Source organism: Elgaria multicarinata, chromosome 23, assembly GCF_023053635.1.
Source record: "Elgaria multicarinata webbii isolate HBS135686 ecotype San Diego chromosome 23, rElgMul1.1.pri, whole genome shotgun sequence".
Classification (NCBI taxonomy): domain Eukaryota; kingdom Metazoa; phylum Chordata; class Lepidosauria; order Squamata; family Anguidae; genus Elgaria; species Elgaria multicarinata.
The window spans coordinates 5,802,309-5,829,954 of record NC_086193.1 but is presented as its reverse complement, the minus strand read 5'-3'; the positions used below and the strand labels follow the sequence as shown (position 1 = coordinate 5,829,954).

General features: G+C 46.7%; 1 protein-coding gene across 17 annotated transcripts in view; it reads left to right on the top strand.

Annotated features, from left to right (window-relative positions):
- Positions 1–2,946: 2,946 nt before the first annotated feature.
- The window catches only part of TCF3 (transcription factor 3), a 133,748-nt gene continuing 109,048 nt past the window's right edge, over positions 2,947–27,646 (top strand). For 8 of the 17 annotated variants that reach the window (XM_063147192.1, XM_063147189.1, XM_063147188.1 and 5 more), the window contains exons 1-3: positions 2,947–3,631; positions 11,738–11,834; positions 23,820–23,892. In XM_063147192.1, coding sequence (XP_063003262.1) covers positions 11,763–11,834; positions 23,820–23,892 — 145 coding nt within the window. In that variant the 5' untranslated portion in view covers positions 2,947–3,631; positions 11,738–11,762. The remainder of the gene's footprint in view (positions 3,632–11,737; positions 11,835–23,819; positions 23,893–27,646) is intronic. The other 9 variants (XM_063147190.1, XM_063147187.1, XM_063147177.1 and 6 more) reach the window with 2 other exon arrangements.

Genomic DNA, 27,646 nt, shown 5'->3' with positions numbered 1-27,646 from the left:
AGGTCAATGCATTCCGTTAACCATTTTGTGCTTAAGCAGCAGGGTTTACCGTGATGTCTGAACCAGGCCAGAGCCTGCTAGGTGGACCTTTGGTTTGATTCAGCAAATATGGGCTCTGTTCTGATGCCGTGGCAACTAAACTGAACCTCGGTGGTGACATACAGGCTGAGGTTTCTTTCCCATTCTGTTCCTATTACCCCCCTGCCCCAGTTGATTCGTGCGTCGTCCGAACTCAGCCAGAGTGTACATCAACATAACCAAATCGTTGGTTCCTCGAAGCCTCTGGCTGGCCGTTAATGGAAAGTGAAGCAAGACTAGATGTATCCCTGGTCAGATGCCTCTGGCTTTGTAGTGGGTTTTTTCGTCCATCTCTAATCAATCAAGGGAATTCTTAAAGAAGGAAAATCTATTGGAGTGTTTCAGAGGAAGGCAACCAGGATGATCAGGGGTCTGGAAACAAGGCCCTATGAAGAGAGACTGAAAGAACTGGGCATGTTTAGCCTGGAGAAGAGAAGATTGAGGGGAGACATTAGAGCACTCTTCAAATACTTAAAAGGTTGTCACACAGAGGAGGGCCAGGATCTCTTCTCGATCCTCCCAGAGTGCAGGACACAGAATAACGGGCTCAAGTTAAAGGAAGCCAGATTCCGGCTGGACATCAGGAAAAACTTCCTGACTGTAAGAGCAGTACAACAATGGAACCAGTTACCGAGAGAGGTTGTGGTCTCTCCCACCCTAGAGGCCTTCAAGAGGCAGCTGGACAACCACCTGTCAGGGATGCTTTAGGGTGGATTCCTGCATTGAGCAGGGGGTTGGACTCGATGGCCTTATAGGCCCCTTCCAACTCTACTATTCTATGATTATATTGTTGGCTATATTGTTGCGGGTACTCTGAAGCTTTGGGGGTCAGGGGGTCAGATGAAGGCATTTGGGGAAAGTGTCCTGTGAGAAGATAATACTTTTGTCCAACGCTGGAACAGTTTAGGTGAGGGGTTTCAAAGCTGTGCTCCTTGGATATATTTTGCACGGGATTTTAATTGATCGGGGACAGCTTTATTGTGAGAGCAGTCTCCTATGGGGGTGGATGAGGTAATCTATTCTGCCCAGGTAGGTCTGCTATTGGCATGTGGGAGAGCTGTGGGGTGCCTAATATAAAATTGGAAGGGATCCTTGTGAAATCCAATCAATGTTGTGTGTATGAATACATAGTTGTGTTGAGATGTGGCCTCTATTATTATTATTATTATTATTATTATTATTATTATTATTATTATTATTATTATTGATTGCATTTGTATACCGCCCCATAGCCGAAGTTCTCTGGGCGGTTCACATAAGATAAAAACACTTAAAAACAATATACGAAAATTAAAAACCACAAAAACGTACAATATACACATACATTTAAAACCACTATAACAACTTTAAAAAACTATGAGCCTTAAAAACGGACCCAGGCTCATTACATATTGCTAAATGCCTGGGAGAAGAGAAAAGTCTTGACATGGCGCAGAAAAGATAACAATGTCGGCACCAGGCGAGCCTCGTGGTGGAGATAATTCCGTAATTGAGGGGCCACCACAGAGAAGGCCCTCTCTCTTCCCTCGGAGTAGGTACCCGGAGGAGGACCTTAGATGTTGAACGTAGCGTTTGGGTAGGTTCATACTCAGGAAAGGTGTCAGGTATTGTGGTCCCATGCCATGTAAGACTTTATAGGTTTTTATGGCTTGTAGGTTCTTTAATGAGAGGATTTGTGGAGCTTGTGGGGTCTCAAGAATGGCAGAAGTGGCATGTAATAATAATTTATTTCTTACCCACCTCTCCACTTGAATCAAGGTGGGGAACAACAGCAAAAAAAATATAAACAAATGGATTAAATGTAATATGGAGAGGTGCTCTGCGTTCTATGGTGCTTGGCTGATGTGAGGCTATAGAAAGTAGCCGTGCCTGAACCTATTGGGCATCCGTGACAGGTAACAGAGGGGATGTTTTGTCCGGAAGACAATGATGAGGTTTTCCTTTGGGGTTCTGCTTTATTAAAAAGGGGTGCTTTTGTAGGTCATCGTATTTCTTCTGTGCTGTTCTGTGGGGCTTGGAATCCCTGCTCTATGCATGCGGGAGTTATGGGGCGGGATGGAAGAGAGGCCTACTAGAGCAATATGGGGGTTTTTTTCCTATGGGGGTGCGGGAAGTGTTTTGGGAGGGCTGCCCCTAAAAAGGGGTGCATGCATAAGGTTTAGGGTCTATATGTGCAGAGTGGGGCTCACTACGGTCTGTTTATTTTGTAGTTCTTTACGGGAGCTGTGTGAGGGTGGTATTGAGGAGAGAGATTTGACCCCCAAGTGTTAGAGTTGAAATCCATAAAAACACAACTCCCCACCTTTCTTAATTCCATTCTTTCGTTTCAGAGGGTAGGGGGGAAAGATGTGTTTACAGGGGAGGGGGTTTAAACGGTTAGGTGGGTCATCCAGAAACTGCAAATTTGGGGGTGGCTGAGAGAAAGTAGGCTTGTTTTTTGGGGGGGTTACATCGTGACATTGCGGAACGGCCCTTGTTCCTTCGTCCTCTTTAAAACTGCGAGGGCAGCCATTCAGCCCTCGCCACCCTTTCTCTTCCGAAATCCCCAAATATTTGGAGGAGGAGGAGGGGGGAGGGGAGAGACAGAGCCGCCTCTTTTAGAAGGTCCAGCTCCTGGGAATTCCTTTTTGGAAAAGGGAAATCCAAACTTCTCTCTTTCACCCCTCCCTTCCCAAATATTTGGGAGCGGGGGGGGGAGAGAGTGAAGGAGCCTCGTGGGCACAACCAGCCATCCTTCCTTCCTCTCCCCCCCCCTTTTTTTGGGGTTTGTGCAGCTGGTAGCGATGGTGGCTGCTGCGGCGGAAGGATACGTCGGAGAAGGAGGAGGAGGAGGAGGAGGGGGGCAGGCCTTGATGCGTGTGTGTGTATGTGTGGAAGCCGAGAGGAGGAGGAGGAGGAGAAGGGGGCGCCCGTCCGCCTGCCCCAGCGAGCAGGGGGGGAAAAAACCCAGAGAGAGAGAGAGAGACACGGATAGAGAGAGAGAGAGAGAGACGCTCAGCTACCATGAGCCAGCAAAGCAAGCGCTAAGCGGGCCCAGCGCCGCGGGAGCACTTTTACTTCCCAAGAGCGGATGGAACGTTGAGGAGGCCACATCAAAGGGCTCCGGCGGGGGGCAAAACATCCGATCGAACGTTGGGACAAACATCCGATCGAACGTCGGCGCGGCCAATCGAACGCCGGGAGAGGCGCGCGCGGATCGAACGTTCGGAGAGCGCCTCTCTTTTTCTCTCCCACCCCCCCTTTTATTCCTTTCCTTCCCCACTCTCGCTTTTTTTTTCTCCTACTCCTTCTCCCCCTTTCTCCCCCCCCCCCACCCTTCGCTCCCCCTTTTCTTCCCTCCCTTCGCTACATTGTAAACCATTTCCGTTCGACTTACATTGTTAAAAAGCCGCCGCCGCCTTGGTTGCAGCCGCCGCCACCGCCAGGAGAACAATAGGAAGGCAGGAGGGGGGACCGGGGCGCCCACCCCGGCTGCGCCCCGGGGATCTCCAACCCTAGTTGTGAATGTGACCGCCCCCCCCTCTCTCCCCGCCCGCACCACAAAGCTGAGCAGGTAAGCTCGGGGACAGAGAAAGGGGGGGGGGGCTCAAATAATTGGGGGAGGGGCTCCTGCTTTTAATTTGGGGGGTCACTCTTTGACTCCTCCCCCTCCGCGGAACTATTTTCTTTTTGGAGGGGGGGGCAGATCCGACTTGGGTTAGACTCTGCCTCCTGTGTGGAACTAACTTGGACGTCTCTTTGCTACTTTTTAAAGCTCCCCCTTCTCAGTATTTACAGTTCATATTTGATCTTATTTTAGTTAGTTGTGTTTCTTATTCCTCCCTTTCCCTCCCCCCTTTGTCGTCCTTTCTTTCTCTCTTTCTCTCCCCCCCCCCGGAAGTGATATTAAACTTCATGGGGCGGGAAGTTAGTGGAAGCCAAAACGGGGGAGGGGGGAGGGTGAAGACCGGGTCTCCTGGCCTTCTTTCTACCTCCTCCTCATTTTGGGGGTGGAGGAACTTTTTATGGCTGCTATCTCTACAATTGTGGGGCAGCTCAGCTTTGGGGGGCGTCCAGCCAGAGAAGGGAGTCTCAACCCCCCTCTCCATTTTCCTGCCTCGTGGAGTTTATTGTAGTTAAGAGACTCGGTCTACCGGGGGGGGGGGGGGTGTCGTGATGTCTTCACTTCCCTGCAGGCGGTGCAGGATGAGGCTTTAAATTTCAGTAGGTATTTTTTTACGGGGGGGGGGGGAGAGAGATCCAGATTACACACACACCCTACCTTACTCTGGGAAGTTTTTTTTTTTTTTTTTTGTCCTTTCTGTGGCTACAAAGTTAAAAAAAAAAAAGTTTCAGTGTCTGAGAAGACAGTGGATTTGTAGGAGGGGGGGTTGCTTTTGTGGGTGATCCTGATCTGGACTGATGGGTTTCGAAAGAGTTTGAACATTTCTTTTTTCTTCACCTACACACACACGCGCGCGCGCACACACACACACACGAACTCGGGGAGGTGGGGTGAGAGGAAAACTCACATCAGTTTGATGTATGTGGTTACATCATAATCTCCCTTATAAATCCCAGATTTGTATCTTTTCCCACTACCTCGCATAATTTCTGGCTGCTGCTATGCGTTATAATTGTCCCGCCACCCCCGCTGCTGAAAAACCCAGCCAATAAAGTTAGAAATGTCTAAAACTGGAACAGGGCATTTTGGATAGGGCCTCTACACCATGGGCAGATATTCCTTCACACACACACACACACACACACCATACGGCACTTCCAAGACAGATTGGGGGCACGCAAACCACAAAACTGCCTCTCCCCTCCCCCACGTGTTTTATATTCCTATTTCCCCCACAGATTTGTTCTCCCAAAAACTCTCTTAAGAACCTAATTGTTTCACTTCATGCACAGGGGGAGAGGTTTACAGTTTGGGAAGATGGACAAAATGAAGTTGGTGTGACAGTTTCCTGGGCCGACATTTAAATTGCATTTGGCATTAAGTGTAGTCATATTTATTTATTTTTATTTATTTAAGGATTTTTATGCCGCCGTTCAGCCAAAAAAGGCTCTCACGGCGGCTTACAAAAGTGTTTCTTGACAGTCCCTGCCCACAGGCTTACAATCTAAAAGACATGACACAAAAGGAAAGGGGATTGGGAGGGAGGAGGAGGAGGAGGGGGTGCATGGAAGGAGGGAAGGAGGCCCCAGACAGCAGCTGGTCGCATATCTACCTTTCAGGACCGAGTTCTGAGTTCTTTAGTCTTTGATTGGACCCCTTATGTGGGCTCTCTGTGATGGTTTAGTGTATGTGTGTGTGAATGCATAATTGGTTTAAAACGGGCTCAGGTTGGTTTGGTGTGTTTATGCAGTTGTTTTCAAACCGAATTGCACCAAAACTCTCGGATAGCCGAAGGTCTATGTGCAAATTTGTAATCACGCTGAGTTTTCGGTGTATAACATTGCCCTGGGCCTCAAAAGCAAAAAAACACCAAAAACTTTTTTTTTCCTACTGGTGTACAGATCTCACACGTAAGCGTCCAGATGGTGTTTTGTACAATTCACTGTTTCTTTAGATATATAAAGTGTGAGAAAATGTATTTATACGTAAGTGCGTGTGTGCATAATATGAATGAATATTGGGATTTCGTTGCAGGGTGGGTGGATTCTCTGGTGCCACTTGTAATTTGTGTAGAATCTTAAGCTACCATCACTGCAGACTTGAACCCCAAGGTCCCCCCCCCTCCCAAATTTAAGTCTGTATCTTCTTGCAATTAGGGAGGGGGTGCATGGAAGGAGGGAAGGAGGCCCCAGACAGCAGCTGGTCGCATATAAGAGATGCCTTGTCTTCTTGAATTAAACCAAATTTGGGGGGGTCGTAATGTGGATTTTACCTAGTAAGTAAAAAGCTGTGTGTGTGTGTGTGAGAGAGAGAGAGAGAGAGAGAGAGAGAGAAAAGCAGCTGCTGTAAATCTTTGTGTGTATTGCAAACTTTTCTTATTGGTACATGAGGCAGGACACACACACACCATACACACTTTGCTTTGTGTTGGGTTTCTTCCTCTCTCTCTCTCTTTCTCTTTTTCTCTCACCCCTTTTTTATTTGTGTGTTTGAGAGAGAAATTGCATTGGTTGAATACTTAGAAAGTAGAAGCCCTCTAAGAAGTATTGGTGGCCCTGTCTGGGTTGGGGTTTTTTTTCTTATGGTGGGGGGGGTGGAAAAGAGGGAGGAGGAGGGCCATGGTGGGGAAAGGGGGGGCGAGAGAAAGGGTTCAGGCAAGCTGGTTGCAAGTCTTTGTCCTGCAGTAATAAACTCTTTCAGCTTGGGCAGAAGGAGCCCCAAATGAGTCAGGTTGAAGTGCAGAGGGGGTGTGGTGGGAATGTTTCAGTTGGGGGGGGGCAGGTGCTAGGGCGGCTGAACCTCCATTGAAAACCACTTTGCATTGTTTTGGGGAAAACATTTTAATGTTATTTTCTGGTGGTTGGAAGGGGGGGCAGAACGCCTTCCTGCGTTCCACCCATCTTAAATTTGCTCATGTGGGTTTTTGTGTGGGGTGTGTGTATGTGACAGAAAGGAGCACGCCCATCCAACTCAGAAGATTTAATCCCTGCCTGCCTCCTAGCATTATGGGGGGGGGGGGGGCAGGGAGACCTTCACGTTTCTGGCTTTGGGGAAAGGATACCCTTTGCCATTTGAGTGAGAACTGTTTATGTGGGGGAGTTAATTCCAAGTCCCTAGATAATTCTCCCCACCACCACCAAAGCAGCATTCTGGAAGGCCTTATTATTAATATTATCATTATCATCATCATCAAAAATCTAAAGTGACTTGGAAACCCCAAAATACGTTTTATCTCTTCTCCGCTCCTTTTGAGTCTTCTGCAATTTATGCAGGTGGCTGTGTAGCAGTATTTATGCTCATGGTGAGTTCCCACCCCCTGCAAAAAAAAAACACCCACTGATATCTTATAAGGATTTGTCTGCGTGTCAGGAAAATACTCCGTTTTAATACCATCCTGCCTCTGTCCTGACCCACTGAGATGAGGACAGGGTATATGTGTATATTTCAATCAAAACCTCTTTCTCTCCTTCTTCTGCGGCCAAACAAGGCAACTGTAAAATTGTTTTAAAAAAAAAAAATTGCCAGATGTTTCACTGACATTAACACACACACACACACTGCACCACGGCTCCCACCCTCTCTAACTCATGTGGAAAACAATGTGTATGGTGTGTGTTTTAATTGCAGGCTGGGTTGAGCGGAGATTGCTACACAATCCTGTGCATGTTTACTCAGGAGTAAGCCCAGCAGTATTAAATCGTGCTTATGTCTACGCGCGTCTGCATGGAGCTGCATCTTAATTAGAGGCTGACTGCTATCATAAATGTGCTTACTAGGGAGTAAGTCCCATTGGACCCGATTGAACTTCCTGCCAAGTAAACATGAATAAGATTCCATTGTGACTGTCTCGTACTACCTTAACGGCTAGTTAATTTTGACCTGCGACTTGCAAACCGATAACGGAGGAGGAATATGAGGAAAATGTAGTAAGAATAATTTAATTACTTATTTAGGGAGGAGTGCAATAAAAACTCCCCTCTACCAAATGCCTGGCATTCTTTAGTATGATTACTGTATCTTAGGAAAGGGTGCTGGGTTGATTGTGGTGGGTGCCATTTCTTTAAGATTTCTGGGGATCAAGCCCCACTGCTTATTTCTCTGGTTTTGAGCCAAGTTTTCCGCACTCATCGAACAGGATATGCCACGGAGCTCCATATCAGAGTGCCTTTCACTTGCAATAACAAATCTGTCTCCAGAAATGAGGAATAATAGGTATCCCCTAGTGTGTGTCATCCTGGAACAATGAGACCCAAAGGCATGCAAAAAGGGTTGGATGCATTAAATGGGTACCTGCCGCCTCTTGTACTTGGGGAGTCATAGAATCATAGAATAGTAGAGTTGGAAGGGGTCTAAAAGGCCATCTAGTCCAACCCCCTGTTCAATGCAGGAATCCACCCTAAAGCATCCCTGACAGATGCTTGTCCAGCTGCCTCTTGAAGGCCTCTAGTGTGGGAGAGCCCACAACCTCCCTAGGTCACTGGTTCCATTGTCATACTGCTCTAACAGTCAGGAAGTTTTTCCTGATCATAGAATCATAGAATAGCAGAGTTGGAAGGGGTCTAAAAGGCCATCTAGTCCAACCCCCTGTTCAGTGCAGTCCACGCAGCTACTATGGCTAGTAGCCAGTGTTTGGGGTGGGTATGCTTGTGTTTTTCACTTAGCAACCTGCAGTGTAACCCTGTACACATTTACTAAGAGTTGAGCTCAATAGGGTTTACTCCCTTGCAAGTCGAATTGCAACCCATTTACTCATCGGCCTAGCCGTGTCTACTCAGAAGTAAGTCCCACTGCATTCAGGGAGACTGGCTGCCAGATATAGGATTGATACGATATTGATAAGTGTGATGCGATGTGTATGTATTAGAACGGATTGATATGGTTGATATTTGTCTAGGCATTTGGAAATATTTACTTCCGTAGTCGTAAAAAAAACCCCAAAAATATACAGGGCATAATCGAGCCAAAATTGAGCATTGAAGCAATGTGACTTTAAAAGTGTTACACTTTGGGCTCCATTGTCCATATTATTAATAACATCTAGTTTGTTTTATTACATTTTTTCATGGTCATTTTTTCTTCTTCTTCTTCTTCTTCTTCTTCTTCTTCTTCTTCTTCTTCTTCTTCTTCTTCTTCTTTTTCTTCTTCTTTATTTATATAGCACCATCAATGTACATGCAGCACAGTTATTTATTTATTCGGCTGCTTTTAGACTAAGGCTTTCAGAACACTGTACAGACAATGAAAGCTGGACAATAACACAATGTCACCCATCAAACCACACTAGAAATGTTTATGCATTTTTATCCTGTCTCTTCTCCAAGTGTGGGTTATCCTCCCAACAACCCTGTAATGTAGAGATTGCCAGTTACTGGCAAGAGATTGTCCAATGAGCAGTGTGTGGTAGTGGTTAGTGTATTGGACTAGGCCTGGGGAAACACAGGTTGAAATCCCTGCTTGTCTGTGAAGCTCACTGTGACCCTAGTCCAGTCATTGACTGGGTTTAGACAACACGATAACCAATGGTGGTTTAAATAGTCAACGCTTTTTTTTTTAACCCACCATGGCTTATCGTGTTGTGTGGAGTGAGTTCTTTAACCAATGGTTGGTTGTTTGGCCAAAATAACCAACGCTGTGCAGAGTCGGCTGTTTGAACCACCATTGGTGATCGCGTTGTGTGGAGGACATGGGTGGTTATTTTCTCAGCCACCATTGCTTATTTCGTCAGCCATAGAGTTGTAAGGCAAGAGTGGTCAAAGTGGTGGCTGCCACTCTAGTCTAGTTGGCAGGATAGATTTTCGGCAGCAGTGGCTGATGGGATACTAGCGGGAGGACTGAGGGGGGAGAGAGGGCAAGGGATAAGTGAGTCAAGTCAGCGCTGATCCTAATCCACACCACGGTTGATTATTATCATGTTGTGTGTGGATAAACAATTGTTGAGTTGATTATTACCCCAACTGTTGGCTGTCGTGTTGTCTGAACGCAGCCCCTATCTCTTAACCTAACCTACCTTGCAGGGTTGTTGTGAGGAACGACCGGGGGAGATAGACCACGTGTGCTGATCTTGGGAAGAAGGGTGGGACATAAAAATGCAGTAATTTGAACTCAGTTCTTCCTGGTCGAAGTCAACCGCTTCTGTCTCTTGGTGCACACCTGCTGACCCCAAGCAGATGCCCTCCAGATGTGTGTGGAACAACAACTTCCATCACTGCCGGCCAGTATGCTGGGGATGGTGGGAGCTGTAGTTCATCACATCTGGAGGATAAGTGATGTGCAATATGATGCAGATTAATAATAATACCCGTATTTTTTCGATTCTAAGACGCCATCGATTGTAGGACGCGCACGAATTTCAGTACCACCAACCGAAAAAAAGCTTTGATTCTAAGAAATAATAAACGCGTCTGCGATTCTGAGACGCACCCCGTTTTTAGAGATGTTTATATGGAGGGAAAAGTGCGTCTTAGAATCAAAGAAATACGGTAATTTATTTCTTACCCGCCTTTCTACTTGGATCAAGGCGGGGAGCAACAGAGAATATGAAACACATAAAAACGGATTAAAAACATAGTATACGTGATTAAAACATCCTAAAAACGTCCTAAAATTCCACTGGATAGGCCTGCTGGAATAGATTCAGTGTGGCATGCTGCAAAAGGAAGTCAGGATTGGTTCCTTGCCCCAGTGAGGGGCAATCTGTTTTTTTGGATGAGGCTTGGCAAAACTTGGGCGGCGAGAAAATGAAGCCGTCCTTGTGATTGGTCAGAGAGAACTTCAGGGAAACTTTTCTTTGGGACCCATCTTAATATTTTGCTCTTCACCCGATCTAGAGCGAGTTGGTTGCACTGAAATCCCTTTGTGTGGACATTAGTGGATTGAATTTTTTTTAGTTCATTGCAAAGTCAGTGTGGTGTAGTGGTTAGAGTGTTGAACTGGGAGTTGGGAGATCCGGGTTCTAGGCCCCACTTGGCCATGGAAACCCACTGGGTGACTTTGGGCCAGCCACAGACTCAGCCCGACCTACCTCGCAGGGTTGTTGTTGTGAGGATAACATGGAGAGGAGGAGGAGGATTATGTATGCCGCCTTGGGTTCCTTGCAGGAAAAAAGGCGGGATAGAAATGCAATAACAAATAAAAAGTTTCACTTCAGCTGGACTTACAATGCAGTTCTAGGCGTTTCTACTCAGAAGTAGGTCCTATTGAGCGCAACGTGGCTTACACTTGGGTAAGCCTTAGAGTAAGCATGCAAGGCTGCAGCCTTAGGGAAACTGGCTGTTTTTGGAGTAAGTCCCTTACCATTTTTACGGAGGCAGAAATAGAGTGTTATAATAATGTAGATATTTACACCGACCTGGTTTGTATTTTTCATGGGAGACCGGGAGGAAAGTTACTTTGCTCTCTGTTTTTGCAGAAGAATTGTCCTGTTGCTCTGTAGTGGCAAACGCTCCAAAAAAGTACCGACTCCTTACAGACTAGTAGATTAATAGTTAATCTGTTTGGGGTTCAAAATTACTTTCCATGAGCTGAAAGCTCACAGCAAAGGTTAGGAGATCTAATGGTGGGGTGTGTGTGTTTTAATGTGCTAACTTAGATAGGGCAGGCTCACCATTCTCAATTTTTTATTTAAGAACACATACATAGAACAACAGGTGTCCCAGGAACAGAAACGGCCTCTACCTTTACCTTTTTTTGGATTTCGGGTCACCATCACTGCCCCATGTCTAGCAAATTTTCTCTTGGCTGCAGCAGACTGGTTCTGAAGTCAAGAAATTGGCCGGAGGAGAAAAAATAAAACACACACACACACACATGCACGCACGCACACAGAGACGTCTGTGTGTTCAATAATTCACTTGTTGCTGGCTGGCAAAAATTTCTGTCTGAGCGGGTTTATAATTCTGGGAAGGATTTGCAAATTGCATCTCGTATTTATTTCTCTTTTGGGTGGCTTGGTTCCTTCATTAAGCAACCTCTCTTTCTCTCCTCCCCCCACCCCGCCTCCTCTCCTGCCATCCCCTTCCCTGCCCCCCTTTCTCTCCCCCCCCCACTTCATAAAAGGACGGACATTTGAATCGGTGGGAATATGAACCAGCAGCAGAGAATGGCCGCAGCAGGAACAGACAAAGAACTGAGTGATTTGCTGGATTTCAGTATGGTAAGTGAGATGCCTTTCTCTTTCTTTCTTTTTTGGTGGGGGCCTGGGTTTGGTGCATGTGTGTGATGTGGGGGGGGAAGAGATCTTCACCTCCATCTTGTTCCCGGCATTCCCTGGGATGGAGGGGGGGGAGGGAGGAAGCCCGCGCGTGAGGTTAAACAGGCTGCGAGGTATTGCATGTTCCAACTTGTTTATTCTCTGTCGCTGGGTGTATCAAGGGGGACCAGTAATTGCTAAGGTCTCCTTGTTGTGAAGACTTAAGAGGTGGCTTTCGGGGTGAGGGTGGGACCACAGAGGAACAGGTAATCGCTCGGTCGCTCTCCGCCACCGTTCTTTCAAAAGTCTTTGTCGTAAGGCGGGGAACAGCGTGAGGCTCACCCTGCAAATGCAAAACCCGGAGCGTTAATAGTGCATTCATTCTGATTTCTCTCCCCGCTGTGGGGCACCGTCGCTAGTACTTTTCTAGCCGCCCTTTGACACCTTAATGGGGGCTTACTTGGAAGTAAGTGCTTGGAGCTTTACTGCCAGGGAAGAGCGGGTGGGATTGTCCGTCCCGCCCCCCCGCCGCTCCCCAGAACCGTCTTCGCCTCCATTAATCCAGGGAGTTTTATTATGGATGCGCTGGTGCTGAGGACTTTGCGCATACATGCGCCCAGGCATTCTTTCCACCAAAAGCAGCAGATGTGCAGGGTTCGTCCCCTCTTGTGGGCAGATCCGTGGTCTTTGTCGCAGATGTATGGGGGTTGTGTGCATGTCAGCAAGGACTCCAAATTGCGTGTCGGAGTGCATCTTTTTGAACAGCTTTCTTTTCATTATTATTATTATTATTATTATTCCGCCTTTTTCCCAATGCTGGGCGTCAAGGCAGCGTTACAATTTTTTTAAAAAAAAACCTATAGAGAGATAGAAAAGTTAAAAGTATATTAAACTTATTCCCAGTATTAAAACATTTAAAATGTCAGTTTAAAAAGTTCTAGGCACAGACGGAGGTCCAGTTCATTCGCCAAAGGCCTGCCGGAACGAGGGGGAAAAAAGTCTTTGCCTGCTTCCTAAAGCAAATCGCACCAGTCTAGCTTCCCTGGGAAGAGAGTTCCTTCTGATTTATTTATTTTATTTATTTATTACGTTTATAGACCGCCCCATAGCTGAAGGTCTCTGGGTGGTTTGCAAAAGTGAATCGAGGGATTCTCCTCCAGTGGTCTGGGATTGATTCAGCACTTCTGTTATTCCAAGGAATTCTGGGCCGCATCTACACAAGGTTGGATATTCCACTATGAAAGTGGTACATAAAAGGCAGGAGCCATACGACTGCTTTATAGCGGTATTGAAGTGCACTGACAACTGTTGGGGCCCATTGACACATATTCCATATGCCGCTTTCATACTGCTATATCCTGCTTGGTGTGGCTCCTGCCTTTTATATACCGCTTTCATACCGCTATATCCTGCTTGGTGTAGATGAGGCCCTGGTCATGTTTCCATTGCCATATAGACGAAAGACCCCTGCAAAGAAAAATAATTCGAGGCCCTGCCTCTGCTCTTTCCCAGACGGTTAAATTTGTAGACTTATTTTATTGGTGATTTCGTCACCCCAAGTTTGAGGCACGGGAGTGAGGTTTTATAAAGTCGCAGCGCAGCGTCATCTTTCGGGTTTTATTTTACGAAAACAGACCAACGGGTGCTTCGTGGATGAAACTGGCCAAAGAAAAGTTGTGTCATCGGGGCTGAACTTTGAAGAGGGGGTGCGGTCTAGGCTTTTTAAGATAAGGAAGCCTCCAAGGCTCCCTGGAAGGAGGCAGGGAGTCACCACGTCATGAAAGGAGATAAACACAGTGTGATCCTTTCTCTTTTTTGTTCATTTCTGTCCTGAGTAAGCAGGAGTCACCTAAGCTGAGCTGCACCCCCGGGATGTCAGAGTATCTCCGAATTCTGCGCATCATGCAATGATGTGCAAAATTATGCACATCACACGCACCATTTTGGTAGTGCTGGGATAAACTGTCTGCCCCCTGCTCAATTCTGGCTATTTCCCCTCCTGCGGCTGTACTGTCTGTTTTGCAGCGTCCTGTACGAGCCATGGATCTCTTTGTCCATGATGCACTGCATTGTGGGACTTGTAGTCTGCAGGCACTCTGGGTGTCGTTAAAGCAGTTCTTCCACATGGCCTGGAAAATGGTTTAATCCAAGGCTGCCTTTTGCTGTGACGGCTGTTTTCCGTTTGTGTGTTCACAAATCCATTCCGCGCTGATAATTTTAAGGTGTTTTCAGGGGCTTTCAAAAGACCCGTTTTCCGCTCCATCCTCTGGTTTACGGAAAGAATTTCTGTTTGTTTGTCGAAGGCAAATCTGTTTACAATCCTTAGATTTGCCGCAGAGGCTGTTATCTTCCGAATGTGTACGCAGTGGTCAAAGTTGAAAGGTGAACAGTCTAGCAGGTGTGTAGGGCAGGCAGCTGCCCCACTGGTGTGGAAGGGGGCTGTCCGGTACCCTCCGATTTGGATAGCACCAGTTTACTTAACTCCGTGTCCTTCAGTTGTTTGGACTATAACTCCTATCAGCCCCAGCACAAAGGGTTTTTTATTTTATTTTTATTTTTTTATTGCGTTTTTATACCGCCCAATAGCCGAAGCTCTCTGGGCGGTTCCCAAAAATTAAAAACCATGCAACGTCTAAAACAAACCTGTGAAATACCATATAAAAGCACCACCAGTGCATACAAATTTAAAACACGAATTTCAAAGAGCAAAGTTAAAGTGAATTGATAGACTGTTAAAATACGGAGAAAATAAAAAAAAGTCTTCACCTGGCGTCTAAGAGAATATAGTGTAGGGGTCTCCCTAGGGAGCTCTTTCCACAGCTGAGGTGCCACAGCAGAGAAGGCCCTGCTCCTATGTAGCCCAGTATCCCATAACCAACCAGTTACCGAAAAGAAGGGTATGAAGGCTATAATAACCCTCTCTGGTGCTGTTCCCCACAGCTGTTCCTCAGAGGTCGGCCTCTGCTCTGCTCTATGGAGGTTCCATCGAGTTGTCATAACTAATAGCTGTTCATAGACTCCTGCTTCTCCATGACTTTATCAAATCCCTCCTTTTAAAAGCCATCGAACCTAGTGGCAGGAAGTTGTAGCAATGAGAACTCTGCACTCATTATTTCAACTGTGGCTGCACCATAGGAAGGACGTTATGAGACAGGTAGTTTTTTTAAAATTATTATTATTATTATTATTATTTGCATTTATATCCCGCCTTTTTTATCCTCACAACAACAACCCTGTGAGGTAGCTTGGGCTGAGAGTCTGCAACTGGCCCAAAGTCACCCAGTGAGCTTCCATGGCCGTGTGGAGACTCGAACCCGGATCTCCCGACACTTTAGCCAATACACCGGCTCTCTTCTAATTAGATTCCTCTTCTAATCATCCCAGGAGTAGCTAAAAAATGTCTTTGGGGCTGCCATGCAGTTAATTCTGAACTTGCTGCTGTACTTGGGCTACAGTCTTTTTTTAAGCTGGCAAAAGTTCCTAGTCCATAAGCAGTTTTTTTTTCTTGGTTATCTGTGGCATATTTGATGGCTGGAAAGTGGACTGAGTTTTTTCCGGATTGCATGGTCTGTTCATTTGTTGGCAAGAGGACTGCCCAGATTCGAGGGAACTTTATAGCAGGTCACAGGGCAGGACTGGTCCCCTGGTTTCACCTAAGCACCAAGAGGATTGTGGGCCGTGATGCTAATATCCCACCTCAAGGTCCTTGTGGCTTCCTCCTCCGTGAGCACCGTCAGTTGGGAATCGGTTCCTGAACTGTAGGGCCAGGTCTACACTAAGCAGGATATGACACTTTCAAAACGTTTTGAAAACTGTATCTGGAGTGGGTCCTGGACCCCAACAGTTGTCACTACTGATATAAACCGTTTTAAAGAGGTGTCCTCATTTGAGCTCTTCTCAGTCGTAATAAATTGGGGGAAGGGTGTTGGGGGAATGTCAGAACCAGGGAGGCAAGCTTGGAGCCCCAAACCAAGGCCCTCTTGGGAACCAAATGCTGCCAGCTAGCAGGCAAAATAAAAATAATACAATAGAAAAAGCAATAGATAAATGTTCGATAAGGATTCTATACAAAGGGATATCACCTGAAACCCCTGCAGGCTGTGGAAAACCCCACGAAAGTAAGTGGGTCTCCAGAACCTTCCTGAAGACTTGCAAAGGCCTGCTTGGCAAACCCCTAACGGAAAGCTGATTCCGGAGCTGCAAGGCCACCACCGAAAAGGCCCTTTCCATTGTACTCACTAGCTAACCTGCCTTTGGCCGTAGCTTGGAGAGGTCCTCTGGATGACTTCAGAATCATAAAAAGGGTCCTGATGCTGGATCAGACCAAGGGTCCATCTAGTCCAGCACTCTGTTCACACAGTGGCCAACCAGGGATGAGCAAGCAGGACATAGTGCAAGCCTTCTCCTTCTCCTCCTCTTCTTCTCCACCTCCTTCTCCTCCTTAAGAACATCAGAAGTGTCCTGATGCTGGATCAGACCAAGGGTCCATCTAGTCCAGCACTCTGTTCACACAGGGGCCAACCAAGGATGAGCAAGCAGGACATGGTGCAACAACACCCTCCCACCCATGTTCCCCAGCGACTGGGGCACACCGGCTTACCGCCTCAAATACTGGAGATAGCACACAACCATCAGGGCTAGTAGCCATGGATAGCCTTCACCTCCTCCAGGAATTGATCCAACCCCCTTTTAAAGCCATCCAGATGGGTGGCCATCACTATATCTTGTGGTAGTGAGTTCCATAATTTAACTCTGCACTGTGTGAAGAAGTCCTTCCTTTTATTTGTGCTGGCTCTCCCACCCATCAGTTTCATGGGATGACCTCGGGTTCTAGTATTTTGAGAGAGGGAGAAAAATATCTCCCTATCCATAGAGTTGGAAGGGGTCTTGGAGGTCCCATGGACCAACCCCCTGTTCCACGCAGGCTCTGCAGTAGAGGATGCAGCTGTAGCATCCCTGACAGGCGGCCATCCAGTGCTTAAATACCTCCAAAGAAGGAGAACCCTCCACTTCCCAAGGCAGTCCCAGGCCTCATCTACACCAAGCAGGATATTGCACTATGAAAGCTGTATATAAAAGGCAGAAGCCACACCAAGCAGGATGTAGCGGTATGAAAGCGGCATATGGTATATGTGTCAATGGGCCCTAACGATTGTCGGTCCACTTCCATACTGCTATAAAGCAGTTGTGTGGCTTCTGCCTTCTATATACCACTTTCATAGTGGAATATCCTGCTTGGTGTAGATGAGGCGCTTGTCCCTCAAAGTCCCAGCTCTCTCGTATGAAATGGGAGAAGGGGAATCCCAGCACACAGAGATCCATACACCCAACACAGATCTCTTGTTCCTTCCTGCGGGGGAAAGAGCAGTCTTTATGAGGATCTCTGAGCGAGGGAGCAGAGAGGGCAGCCAGAATGATAGAATCATAGAACAGCAGAGTTGGAAGGGGCCTACAAGGCCATCCAGTCCAACCCCCTGCTCATTGCAGGAATCCACCCTAAAGCATCCCTGACAGATGCTTGTCCAGCTGCCTCTTGAAGGCCTCTAGTGTGGGAGAGCCCACAACCTCCCTAGGTCACTGGTTCCATTGTCGTACTGCTCTAACAGTCAGGAAGTTTTTCCTGATGTCCAGCTGGAATCTGGCTTCCTTTAACTTGAGCCCGGAAATAGGTGGTGGTGAATTTGCCCGTGGTGAGGCCACAGTGCAGCTCACTCCAGACAGTGGCCCCGTTCAGACAACACTCTAAACCCTGCTGCTTAACCACAAAATGGTTAAGGGAATGCAGCAGCCTGATTTAGCGTGTTGTCTGAATGGAGCCAGTGGGTTGTGCCTGCCGAATGGTGTGGTCAATGATGGATTGACGGCCTGGCTTGGCTTTTACGTGGCTCCCTTTTCAGCTGGAGGCTTATCCAGTTCTGTTAGTGGCCGCTCAAGTGGTGAGGGGACCCCAGGCCAAAACCGGCCACCTCTTCAAAAACTCGCCTCTACTCCAGGGACCAGCAGTGTGGTCATTCTCCAGGTTTGGCCAATTCCCCCTCTGAACCGAAGGTGCACCTCGGAATTCTGGCCCATGTGTCTTTGCAACGGGAGGGCGGGTTTCTGGGAGATGCTGGAGCAAAGTCCTGCGGGCAAGGAGTTTTAGCATGCACAGAGTGCCACAAAGGAGTGGTGACTTGAAAAGCAAGCCCTCCTAATGGTTATGAAGACTCGGGCATATCGAGGGGAGTGTGAGGTAGAATTGGAAACTCACAGAAGAGCAGAATTGGGGGAGTTGGGAATTTGCACCTTGCAGGTCAAGGGCATAAAAGCGCCCGCTTGCATTGGCTGCCTGTATGTTTCCCAGCCCAATTCAAGGTGCTGGTTTTTGGGATCACAATACCTGATGGAACGTCTCTCCCGACATGAAGCTACCTGTCCACTGCGCTCAACATCTAAGGTCCTCCTCCGAGTGCCTACTCCGAGGGAAGCTTGGAGGATGGCAACAAGACAGAGGGCCTTTTCAGTGGTGGCCCCTCAATTCTGGAATGATCTCCCCAATGAGGCTCGCCTGGCACCAACATTGTTATCTTTTCAGCGCCAAGTCAAGACCTTTCTCTTCTCCCAGGCTTTTAACAACATATGCTAAGTTTGTTTGTTAACGGACCCCAGAACTGTTGTTGTTTAAAATGGATACTGTTTTATACTGTTGTTTTTTTTATATATTTTTGATGGTTTTAAATTTTGTATACTTTTTAAAATGTCCACTGTTTTTAACTTTTGTAAACCGCCCAGAGAGAGCTTCGGCTATGGGGCGGGATATAAATTTAATAAATCAATCAATAAATAAAATGTTTAGACAGAAAAAGGGGCCTACAGCTCCCTACATGCCCCAGAGCTGGGGTCTGATTGCATCCTAAGTCCCCCATTTCAAACCAAGCAGTAATAGATGTAGGGATTTTTCTACCACTCCTTATTTAAAACTCACATTTTAAATTTGAGTTCGTAATTGGTGTCCCCGTGGCCCCGTTCTGAAGACGCCTTAAACCCTGTAATTGTAAGCGGGCATGTTCCCAAGACAGGAATCATGCTATACCGATAACATTAAAAGAATTCGTTAATAGAAATCAGAGTTCGATAAAATCTTTGAGACACGTCATGTTTATTACCTAAAACGCGGGTGTTGTTTTGTATGTTTTATTACATTGATATGGTATTTGTGATATAGTTCCATTGTGGCTCCTGACGAAGGATCTGACGATCCGAAATGTTGAGCCTCCTTGAACTTTTAAATAAAAACATTATTTTTTGACAAATGCCAGCCTGCATTTATCATCCTGTATAGCACCAGAGCCAGCCTCTTTTTCTACACCTTTTTGTGGTGCTATTTCTCCATTTTTCCCCTCATCTGTGTCCAGAAGACACCTTAAACAATGACTTTAACCATGGTGACTAAGGATTTCTGGCTTAACCACCGTGGTTAAGGCCATGGTTTAAGCTGTCTTCTGAACACGGCCTGGCTTTCTAGCTTAACCACCATGGTTAAGGCCCTGGTTTAAGGTATCTTCTGAACACGGCCTGGCTTTCTGTTTAACCAGCATGGTTAAGGCCCTGGTTTAAGGTGTCTTCTGAACACGGCCTGGCTTTCTGGCTTAACCAGCATGGTTAAAGCCATGGTTTAAGGTGTCTTCTGAACACAGCCCGGCTTTCTGGCTTAACCAGCATGGTTAAAATCCTGGTTTAAGGTGTCTTCTGAACACGGCCTGGCTTTCTGTCTTAACCACCATGGTTAAAGCCATGGTTTAAGGTGTCTTCTGAACACGGCCTGGCTTTCTGTTTAACCAGCATGGTTAAAACCATGGTCTATGGTGTCTTCTGAACACAGCCTGGCTTTCTGGCTTAACCACCATGGTTAAGGCCATGGTTTAAGGTGTCTTCTGAACACGGCCTGGCTTTCTGTTTAACCAGCATGGTTAAAACCGTGGTTTATGGTGTCTTCTGAATACGGCCTGGCTTTCTGTCTTAACCAGCATGGTTAAAGCCCTGGTTTAAAGTGTCTTCTGAACGGGGCCAGTGGTGTGTGTGTGTGTGTTTACATGCATACAGGGGGTTGGACCCGATGGCCTTATAGGCCCCTTCCAACTCTACTATTCTATGATTCTATGATTCTGTTTTGAAATTGTCCCAGTGCTGGCTAGAAAGCAAAGGCGAGAAAATAGATATAGAGATATATTTTCCCACTGTTCTTCCTGCTTGGTTCAAGCAGGAAAATTGTATGTGTATTTTGGAGGGTGCTTCCCTGTTGCAGTGATTTGGTTAAGACACATGGAGCAGCAGGATGAAACGAGTGGTCGGTGTCATAAATCCGGGAGATGTTTCGACCTTTCTCATGTGGCCTGATGTAAATGTTTTTGAACGGGTTTGAAGTTTTATCTCTCTTCCTTCCTTTCCCCCCTTCCAGCCCAAGTGAGCCCCCAGCAGCGTGATTGAAAGTGACTCTCAGAGTTTGAGCCCTGGGAATAAATTTTGTGATGTACTGTAGACTGGCAACAAGGGTTGGCCATTGGACCAAGTTTTGTGTTATATATTTCTTTAAAAAAAATTGTTTGGTTACTGTTAGATCCTGATAGAGATGGGAAGGCCTGAAAAAACACCAGGAAAAATGGGAGGAGACTCAAATATTTTTAAAAAATATTTTCCCGCAGGGATTTTTGGAAAATTAGAGACATTTTTTATTTTATTTTTTAAACGCCCCCCACCTCCCCCCCCCCAGCTTCACATGTCATCACACCGGAGTGTGGCCCAAAAAATGGAACCCGGTGAAGGGGCGCAGCAATGCAGATATACCCAGGCTCGGTGCTTTTTAGCTCTGTTGTGATTGGCAGGGGCGGAGAGGTGGGGGACACTGTGTGTGTGTGTGCGTGAGAGAGAGAGAGAGAGAGAGAAGAGAGCAGAGAATCCCCTTCTCCCCCCTCTGCTGTCCATTTAAAGAGATCTTCAATTAATTCATTTGGCATATGAGCAAAAGAATCATAGAAATATAGAGTTGGAAGGGGCCTATAAGGCCATCGAGTCCGACCCCCTGCTCAATGCAGGAATCCATCCTAAAGCATCCCTGACAGGTGGTTGTCCAGCTGCCTCTTGAAGGTCTCTAGGGTGGGAGAGCCCACAACATCCCTAGGTAACTGGTTCCATTGTCGTGCTGCTCTAACAGTCAAGAAGTTTTTCCTGATGTCCAGCCGGAATCTGGCTTCCTGTAACTTGAGCCCGTTATTCCGTGTCCTGCACTCTGGGAGGATCGAGAAGAGATCCTGGCCCTCCTCTGTGGGACAACCTTTCAAGTATTTGAAGAGTGCTCTCATGTCTCCCCTCCGTCTTCTCTTCTCAAAGCTAAACCTGCCCAATTCTTTCAGTCTCTCTTCATAGGGCTTTGTTTCCAGACCCCTGATCATCCTGGTTGCCCTCCTCTGAACTCGCTCTAATGCAAGAACTATACTTCTTTTCTTATTAGATGATACATGTGTGTGTAGCAGGAGGAAGTATCTTTAAAAAAGCTTTCTCTCTCTCTTTCTCTCTCTCTCTCTCTCTTTCTCACTGGAGGAAATGGTAATGCCTCATTTTGGAAGAGGCATTCCCTCCAGGGAAACAGAAAAGAATGTTTAGGGTCAGAAAAGGCATTCTGTTCTGGGTAAGGGAAAGAGGAAAGGTTACAGGAAGCCAGATTCCGGCTGGACATCAGGAAAAACTTCCTGTCTGTTAGAGCAGTACGACGATGGAACCAGTTACCTAGGGAGGGTGTGGGCTCTCCCACACTAGAGGCCTTCAAGAGGCAGCTGGACAAACATCTGTCAGGGATGCTCTAAGGTGGATTCCTGAGCAGGGAGTTGGACTAGATGGCCTTATAGGCCCCTTCCAACTCTACTATTCTATGATGCCTCTTTGAAGAAGGCACCTACCAACCCGCCATTTTCAAATAAGTACTTGGACTAACAATAATTATTTGAAAAAATAATAATCTGCTAGCCAATTAACCAGGGAGTATTTTTAATAAGTGAACCATTTGTGATCAATTTGTTAAATCTCACTGATGGCCTGATTGACTGTTGAAGTCCTATTTTGGATAAATAGGGCAATATTAAGTGGTCTAACCAGCAGTTGCAAACAAGACACCTCTTGGGAGAGCTAACTATCAGGTATTCCCGGCGTTGCTCAGGTCCCCGAATAACGTTAATCTGCTTCTTTCTGCTCATAGGTGATGCTGCCCTTTGCCAATTTCTCCAGTAGCATTGCTGAGGAATGGTGGAAAGTGGCTCTCAGTGGACCCGGGGCAGCTCCGGGCAAGGCATTCTGGGATGTGTAGCCATTTCAGAGATCGCAGGTGATCGCCCATGTGGCTGCATTTGATCCCTAAGATCTCTGAAATGCCTACATCTCCCAGCCTGTGGCATTCCACTGGTGTCCCTGTCCTCTGTGAAACACTTCCTCAACAGTTGCTGGGCGTTGTAGGCATCAGCGTAGGACTTGTTTTAAATTATTTAAAAATAGTTCAACTGCACAAATTCAGGTTTTGGGATTTTTTTTAGGGTACGTTGTACAGGAGGGCCTCCAAATTAGATTACTGCAACGCCCTCTACGTGGGGCAGCCTTTGAAGATGGTGCGGAAGCTGCAACTGGGGCAAAATGCAGCGGCCAGATTGATAACTGGAACCAGAAGGTTCGAACATATAACCCCGATTCTGGCCCGCTTGCATTGGCTGCCTGTACGTTTCCGAGCCCAATTCAAGGTGCTGTTTTAACCTATAAAGCCCTACATGGCTTGGGACCACAATACCTAGCGGAATGCCTCTCCTATTATTATTATTATTTATTTATTTATATAGCACCATCAATGTACATGGTGCTGTACAGAGTAAAACAATAAAATAGCAAGACCCTGCCGCATAGGCTAACATTCTAATAAAATCATAATAAAACAATAAGGAGGGGAAGAGAATGCACCAAACAGGCACAGGGTAGAGTAAAACTAACAGTATAAAAGTCAGAACAAAATCAAGTTTTAAAAGCTTTAGGAAAAAGAAAAGTTTTTAGCTGAGCTTTAAAAGCTGCGATTGAACTTGTAGTTCTCAAATGTTCTGGAAGAGCGTTGCAGGCGTAAGGGGCAGCAGAAGAAAATGGACGAAGCCGAGCAAGGGAAGTAGAGACCCTTGGGCAGGCGAGAAACATGGCATCAGAGGAGCGAAGAGCACGAGCGGGGCAATAGTGTGAGATGAGAGAGGAACATGAACCTACTAGTGTGAGATGAGAGAGGAACATGAACCTCCTGACATGAACCTACCCGTACGCTGCGCTCTACATCAAAGGTCCTCTTCCAAGTGCCTACTCCAAGGGAAGCTCGGAGGGTGGCAACAAGGGAGAGGGCCTTTTCAGTGGTGGCCCCCCAATTCTGGAATGATCTCCCCGATGAGGCTCGCACTGTTATCTTTCAGGCGCCAGGTCAAGACTTTTCTCTTCTCCCAGGCATTTAACAGCATTTAACAACGCTAAGTTTGTTTTTTAACGGCTCCCAGAACTGTTGTTTTTATACTTTTTAAAATGTTTTTGATGGCTTTAAATTTTGTATACTTTTAATGTTGACTTTTTAACTTTTGTAAACCGCCCAGAGAGCTTCGGCTATGGGGCGGTATATAAATGTAATAAATACATAAATAAGACCTATCAGCGTGCCAAATTTCACGTTTGTAGCTCGTGGAGCAGTGGGTAAACCTTTCTGGACATACAAAGCCACATACTTACGTTCACCTTTATAAGTAGAGATATTAAGTCTAGTGTTCTTCCAGTTTAATCAAGGAGAAAGAAACTCCGCCCCAGAGATTGAAAGTTTGGGTCTATCCCTGCTAAAGCAAAGTCTCCCCTCAATCCTCTCTTTCTTCTTCTCTATGTAATTTCTTGACTATTTGTTCTCTTTTTTTCTAGATGTTCCCCTTACCGGTGGCTAATGGTAAAAACAGACCCACAACGCTTGCGAGTACACAGTTCGGAGGATCAGGTATTGCTCTCAACACCCCCCCTCTCCCCCTCCCCACAATTTGGGTTGTTGTCATCCTAAATAGAGACTCTTCCCTTCTCCTTCCCCGAATCTCTTCAGACTTATACACAAGGTGGTTTTAAAAATCTCATTTGAAATGGCAGCTGCCTTTTGCTAGCCTTATCCCAAGTTGTGCAACTGAAGGCTATGAGCCTTGGCCCAGTTCAGCACAAAGCAAACTGTTGCCTTGCTCATGGTTAAAAGATCAACGCCTTAGCCATTAGCCTAGTTCTGGCAGGGGGGATCAGTTGCCCTGAGCCTGGGTTCAAATCAGCTTTGAAGCTCACAGTGTTGTTGTAAAGACTAAACTGGGCAAGGACTGTGTAAGGGCCTTTTCAGTGGTGGCCCCCCAATTCTGGAATGATCTCCCCAACGAGGTTCAACATGGTTGTCTTTTCGGCACCAGGTTAAGACTTTTCTCTTCTCCCAGGCAGTTAACAACATAGGCTGAGTTCTTTTAACTGCCCCCAGAATTTTTGTTTCAAATGATATTGCTTTTAAATCTTTGTATATTTGGTTTTAATGTTCCTTGTTTTAAACTTTTGTAAACCGCCCAGAGAGCTTCGGCTGTGGGGCGGGATATAAATGTAATGAATAAGTAAATATCCTGCCGCTGGATTCCTCAGAGAAAGATGTAAGGCTACCGTTTCAGACCGCACGTAGAAGGCTCACATCTTGGGATTTGCTTCCACACCCCTCCTGCCACATCCCTGCACGTAGCAAACTAGCTTAGCAGGTTAATGCACTTCTCTTTGACATGGTAGGTGGATAGAGATATGAAGGCCTGGGAAAAAAACGGATTGGGGGATATGTTGTTTTCGGGGGGGGGGGATTCTCAGTTCTCGTCTCTCCTCCTCATTTCCCCCCCAGGTATTCACATCTCTAGCGGGGTGGGTGGGAGGTGTTGGATCGGGTCGGAGGAGTTGCAGATCGAGACAAAGCGGATCGCTTCGCTTCGATCCGGAGCTCCGAACACAAGGAAGTGGGGGGGAGGGGGGCTTACCTGGCGCTGGTGCCGGGGAGGGGGGCTTACCTACCTCCATCGTGGTCCGGTGCTGACTTCACCTGAGCCCCACACCTGCAGCTTGAGGTGGTAAAGGGCCTGCCCTCTTCAGTGGGAACTAGACCCATGGGGGTGTCGTTGTGTCGGTGGCGAGGTTGATGCGAATTCTGCTTTTCCTTGAGTTCAGAAAGAGAAGCTGGTTTTGGAAGTCAGGGCTTTAAAGGGTACCACGATTAGTAAGATTGGAAAACGGGTGCACCTGCCCGGGCTCCCAGGTAGCCACAGGTAGCGTTACCCTCTGTAGAGGTGTAATGCAGCCCTGTGGTTAACGGTAAAAAGAATTGCCAAATTGTGTATGTGAATGAATAGGAAAAATGACATTTATAAAACGTAAACGACTCAGTGGCGTTCTATCAAGCGAGCGGTGGGTTTTGCTTGTTTCTGGCCCTTCCTACAGCTAAGGATTATCCCAGGCAAATGAAAGGATCGAGCCCTGCGTTTGACCAGCGCAAATGTGGGCGCCGAAACCCCTTTCCTCTCGTGGCTTGGGCAAAACGGGTCCTTTGCGATAGAGGGTCACATTCCCGAAATAGCGATAACAAAAGAGGTTCAAGCTTTATTTTTAGGCGCTGGTAACAACTTGGGGATTCCCCGCCTTCCTTCTCCTTCTCCCCCCCCCCCCTCCCCGGGGCTGTCTTTTCCAGGTTTGTCCTGGCTGCTTTAACATGAAAGCAAGATGAACTTTATTGTCGAAAGGGGAATCGCTTTGATTTTGGGGCGTGTGTTACAGACCCTATCCCCCCCCCCCCCCCGTCTAAGGCGTGGTGCAAGTTTGTGCACGCAGCAAATGTTGAAGCTACAGGCAATTAGAACAAAGTGAAATCCAACCCCCCAACCTGTCTCCCCCGCCCCACGCCCTGCGCCTGGAGGTTGTCAAGTCTGCTGAGTTTTCCTCCTTTGATGCTCTTTCAAAGAAAAAATAAATAAATTACAACTGGCTATACGTGCAGCAGTCCCTGAAGTGGTGATCACTTCCATAATGGTCCCAGTGGCAATAATAATAATAATAATAATAATAATAATAATAATAATAATAATACTTACCCGCCTCTCCGTTTGGATCGAGGCGAGCAATAGTAACAATACATAAAATACTGATTAAAAACATAGTATACATTGTTAAAACATCCTAAAAGCATCCTAAAAGCATCCTAAAATTCCACTGGATAGGCCTGCCGGAAGAGATCAGTCATTATTATTATTATTATTATTATTATTATTATTATTACTGTATTTCTTCGATTCTAAGATGCACTTTCCCCCCCAAATAAACATCAGTTACCTAGGGAGGGAGGCTGTGGCCTCTCCCACACTAGAGGCCTTCAAGAGGCAGCTGGACAAGCATCTGTCAGGGATGCTTTAGGGTGGATTCCTGCATTGAACAGGGGGTTGGACTCGATGGCCTTGTAGGCCCCTTCCAACTCTGCTATTCTGTGATTCCATGATCTCTAAAAACGGGGTGCGCTTATTATTTCATAGAATCAAAGTCTTTTTTTCTGTCGGTACTGAAATTAGTGTGCATCTTACAATCGATGGTGTCTTAGAATTGAAGAAATTTGGTATTATTATTATTAGTAGTAGTAGTATTACTATTATTATTATTTATTGCATTTGTATACCGCCCCATAGCTGAAGCTCTCTGGGCGGTTCACATAACTTTCTTAAATGCTAAAAGACTGTTAAGTTGATGAGTCTCCTCCGGCAGGCCATCCCACAGTCTGGGAGCAGCAGAAGAGAAGGTCCTCTGGGTAATACCCGTCAGCCTAATTTTGGCTGGCTGAAGAAAATTCTTCCCAGAGGACCTGAGTGTGCGGGGTGGATTGAACGGGAGAAGGTGATCCCGCAGGTAGCCTGCACCCAAACCATGTAGGGCTTTAAAGGTGATAACCAACGCTTTGTACTTCGCCCGGAAACGAATTGACAGCCAGTGAAGAGATTTTCCCCATCCAAGGCGTGGTGCAAGTTTGTGCACGCAGCAAATGTTGAAGCTACAGTGTAGGTGTACCAGTGACCAGCCTGGCTGCCCTATTTTGAACTAGTTGAAGTTTCCGGACTACGCACAAAGGTAGCCCCATGTAGAGCGCATTGCAGAAGTCGAGTCTCGAAGTTTCCAGCGCGTGCACCACCGTCTTTAGGTCTTCTGACCCCAGGAAGGGCGCAGCTGGCGTATCAGCCGAAGCTGATAGTAGGCACTCCAGATTTGCTCTTCGGTCCTGCGGCCAAGGAGCCGTACAGAGGGCAAAAGTTTTCTTGCTCAGTTTTCTGGTGCTGGAAGAAAATTTGGGGGGGGGGGGGACCCTCCATTCCCTCACCCGTTGTCTGTTTTGAAAAACTGGTTGGCGTCCTTTAGCTTATATTACTACTCTTATGTGTAAGTTCTTTCTGGTACCGGCTGCCTGATTTCTACTGAAAAGGCAGACATGGTAAAACGCATGTCCGCACGTGCGTATCCATGTCGGCAACACGGAACCATCCAACACAGGAGGGTTGAATCACTTGAAGCCTGAGGGCCGTGTTTCTATTTTGGAGAAGATTTTGGAGGCCGCGTTCCAAGGGTGGTGGGTGGGGATGAAGGCAAAAAGAGTCAGGCCAGAAATACCGCCCAGTACACATGTATTTTAGCTTAATCCTCCGCTGTAGGAGAGGGTCTCC